At 33.2% G+C, this 3715-nt stretch overlaps 1 protein-coding gene across 1 annotated transcript; it reads right to left on the bottom strand.

Annotated features, from left to right (window-relative positions):
* Positions 1 to 1146: 1146 nt before the first annotated feature.
* LOC115716797 (ferredoxin-thioredoxin reductase catalytic chain, chloroplastic) lies at positions 1147 to 3412 on the bottom strand. Its single transcript, XM_030645701.2, has 6 exons — positions 3097 to 3412; positions 2757 to 2869; positions 2298 to 2347; positions 2071 to 2142; positions 1855 to 1915; positions 1147 to 1408 (listed from the first exon to the last, which is right to left on the bottom strand). The coding sequence occupies exons 1-6, from the start codon at positions 3191 to 3193 to the stop codon at positions 1364 to 1366; spliced, it is 438 nt and encodes a 145-aa protein (XP_030501561.2). The 5' UTR covers positions 3194 to 3412; the 3' UTR covers positions 1147 to 1363.
* Positions 3413 to 3715: the final 303 nt, after the last annotated feature.

Genomic DNA, 3715 nt, shown 5'->3' with positions numbered 1-3715 from the left:
ATATGGTGAAACAAAGAATGAGAAAAAGGGAAGTCCAGGCCGAGTTACAAAGCATCCTATCAAGGCATTCTTGGACAAATGAAGTCGTCCCATGACCATTACACCACGTTAAAGGAGGCTTTTCAAACCCCAAATCAGAAATACCACAGCAAACTGTAGCCTCTAAAATTGTGCATAAGCGTTCTGCCCCGAGAACCCCTTGTTCTCAAGAATTTTGTTGACATCCCCACCACATAACCAAGGATTCGTAACCTCCAACCTCCAACACAATACGTGTTAAACGCTTCCAAAAACTAACCCACTAAGACACTTAGTTGGAGTGTTGGATCTTAAACTGTCCTTTAACATTTTCTTTAGCATAGTGTGAACCATTATATTTCCTAACTTCTAAGACAAAATTACTAATTTAGAGATATGTATGAACTCAAATAAACATGAAACGAAATCTACTATTAAAAGCAAACACAATTTAAGGTCTATGTCCACAGAGAACACTGGTATAAACTGAGCACAAGTGGCTACTATATTGTACAATAAACAATGTCTCAAGATACAGAGCAATTGATTAGACAATACGGATCAGCTTTAACTAACCCTTCTATTATATCCTGCTCACTTGTAACCAAATAATAAAAGCTGTACTCTCATCATCAAACTCATAAAAAAGCTTTACTACTCAATTGTGACAAATTATAACGTTTCAAAAAATTTCAAACAGATGAACTATAGTTGATGAGTTTTATTAAACACGTGGAGACGTGCTTGAAACTCATTCAAATGTACACATAATAAAGATCATAACTCATCCCAACTCAACTACACTAAAACAACATGGAAAACCGTAAAAATTGAATAAAAATCATTAAAACTCATAAACAAATGGAAAAGAAATCACAAATGAAGAACATGTAGCAAGAATGGTAGGAAAAGAAGACGAACCAGAGCTTGAAAGGAGAACATGAATGTGCATGTGTTGCTTTTGTAGAGAATCGCCGGAGTTTTATCATTAAAATGGTGGGTGAAAACAAAAAGTGGGCACTACGTCTAACTCCTCATTAATTTAATTCAAATATGATTTTACAGATTGGAATTTCTCTATTTTATAAATTCAAGAAAATCAGCATATTTGAGCTTAGTTTGAAACAATTTCAAAGAATAAAACTCATACCTTCCTTTCATTTCAATTGTATTATTGAACCTCCTGTATGAGTGTGTTTCAAGTGTAGTAGAACGAAGAGCAGGAGTCAAATATGGACTACATCAGAGGCAGAGTAATGAAAATTCATTCGTTTTTAGATTGGTTTTTATGAGATATACATTCATACATACAGATCATGACAGTGACAATTAAAACATTTGTCAGTTACATATTAGCTGTTGATTCTTTGATCTCTTCCAAAGTGATGGCCTGCATTGCAAGGGAAGATATTGGATTCAGATAGCAGCAGTGCTAGTAATTTATAATTAATACTAAATAACTCCATTTTCTTTAACTCAAAAATCTCTCCAACTTGGCAGGCCCAGGTTCAAAGGTATGTAGGTGTTGTTGATACAAAATAACCCTATTTTGAGAAGTAACAAACTGTAGCTTAATTCTACTTCCCCACATAACTACTCTAGGTTGGGGGTAGGGCCCACGGGGAAGTTCTAGACAATTGATATGCAGGTGTATGAACTTCAGAAACCATAAGCAAGACAGTTTGAGATACCTCTCTTTTGTGACGATTTGTAAAGTCTTGTTTTTCCTACTCCATTTCTCTCAAGATCTCATATTATTTAAGCACGGTTTTGTTATGCTTGTCCTATGTTGAATGAACAATAATAATGGATTAATGATCAACAAGAGTAAAGTACCTGTTCCTGCCCGGCAAAGTCATTGTCGGAAGTAAGAAAGAGCATGCAATGGCATTCCTTCCTATCAATCGATGTCCAGATTAATCCAAATTATCATTTGTTATTCTTTTTTAGAAAGAAAAAAATCAAAAGAGCTACTACGAAATGAATATATTTACATGCTGAAATGACTAATTCATTCATGATTTTAGTTTATAATAACAAAAACATCTTTACCTCTCTCTCATAGGAACACAAGGACAGTTCCAGAAACCTTGTCCCACCTCAGCAGCTTTGTCATCATAATGCCTGAAAAATTATGCCAAGTAGGTTTAAGAATGATCAAATAACACAATAAACATATTAATCTAGAAACTGGGTAGAAGTTATACTGAATCTGGAAATGCTGAAGTGTGAAGACAAATTTAAAAGAAAATTTTATACAGAGAATACCAATTACATACCGACAAGGACAAAGAGGTGCACCCAATTGATCTTTATGATCTGCCAATCCCTGTTGCGATTCAAATGTCATTTCATCAGCATAAAGAAAACTATGTACAGGTTAAGAAAAGAAAAACTGGAAATCACTCGCTTAATCATAGTCAAAATCTTAAAACAAAAACAGACATACTGCATTCTCATAAATAAAAAACTAACATAACTATCTATGAGTCTGTAGAAAATTGTGCCTATGTTTAAAGACCTTCAAGTATCCATTCGTAGCACTTGTAGTAATTCCTTAAAATATATAAATGGTAGTTCGGGCTACTATTATTAACTTATCATGTCTCATATTTGTAACCAAAAAAATTAAGAACCCACATAATATACTTCATCACACTAACTGCTATCTATAATCTATACTATATTACAGAAGCTTTATAAAAAAAATGAATTAATCAGTAGATAAGACAATATACCTTGATAACCACAGAAGTGACCCCCTTATCAACACAGAAGTATGTCCCAGACCTCCGAGCATATTGCTCTGAGAACTTCCTCATTAGCTCAACAGACTTCTCTGATGGTTCCACTGCAAAATTGAACAATATATTACTACTAAAACACTCTTCAAGTTACGTCTTTAGATTATCAGTTACACCAGAAGGGAAAAAAAGGAATAAAAAAAAAACCCTAAAATTAAACATCATTAGTGTATCAATGACCACTAGCCATATGAAAAACTTAGAAATAATATTCTGAAACTCAAAATTAGGGCACAAAAATCAATTATGAGTTTCTTTAAAGAAATTGGTAAACCTTTGGCTCGAATTACACAGCCACGACGACAGCGAGAGGTAGGGAGAGCGAAGGAGGGAATGGCAACGGTGAAGCATGAAGAAGCTTGGAGAGTCATGGCTATGGATTTAGCTTTAAGTGCAACAACTGAAACTATATTTGTATTGGAAATGGAATTGTAGCACAGAAGAGTAAGAGCACCAAAGTAATTTCTATACAACGTGTGGATGTAAATTTTCCTTATGTTTTCGTAAATATCTATATTTTTATAAATTTTATGTCTGAAAATATTATTATTATATGAGGAACTCTTAAGGTGACACCCCTATCACAAAAGAAGACATTTTTTATAGCCTTTAATTTTAAATTTAATAGTAGCAATTTATTTATGGAGTTTTTTTATTTTTACACTTTAAAATAGATTTTTTTTTTACATGTTTACGGAATTCTATCTAGAGATTTCTATTGCAACTAGCGCTGCAACTTAAATTGCAACAAAAAATCGTATAGAAACCCGTATTGCAACTAGCGCTGCAACCACTTTAAAAACTCAAACCATAAATTTGAAAAAAAAAAAAAGTTAAAAGAAAAGTATATGGGGTAATTCCCCTTTATTTATTTATCATATAGAATTACTAGC

This window comes from Cannabis sativa, chromosome 5 (genome assembly GCF_029168945.1).
Source record: "Cannabis sativa cultivar Pink pepper isolate KNU-18-1 chromosome 5, ASM2916894v1, whole genome shotgun sequence".
NCBI lineage: Eukaryota > Viridiplantae > Streptophyta > Magnoliopsida > Rosales > Cannabaceae > Cannabis > Cannabis sativa.
The sequence above is the reverse complement of the archived record's forward strand: the minus strand, read 5'-3'. Positions and strand labels throughout refer to the sequence as shown.

Coding starts and splice junctions, on each gene's coding strand:
- LOC115716797 (XM_030645701.2), bottom strand. CDS start 3,193: ATGACTCTCCAAGCTTCTTCATGCTTCACCGTTGCCATTCCCTCCTTC. Junction 2,348..2,756: donor TCACTTCTGTGGTTATCAAG/GTATATTGTCTT, acceptor GAATCGCAACAG/GGATTGGCAGATCATAAAGA. Junction 1,916..2,070: donor TGTGTTCCTATGAGAGAGAG/GTAAAGATGTTT, acceptor ATCGATTGATAG/GAAGGAATGCCATTGCATGC.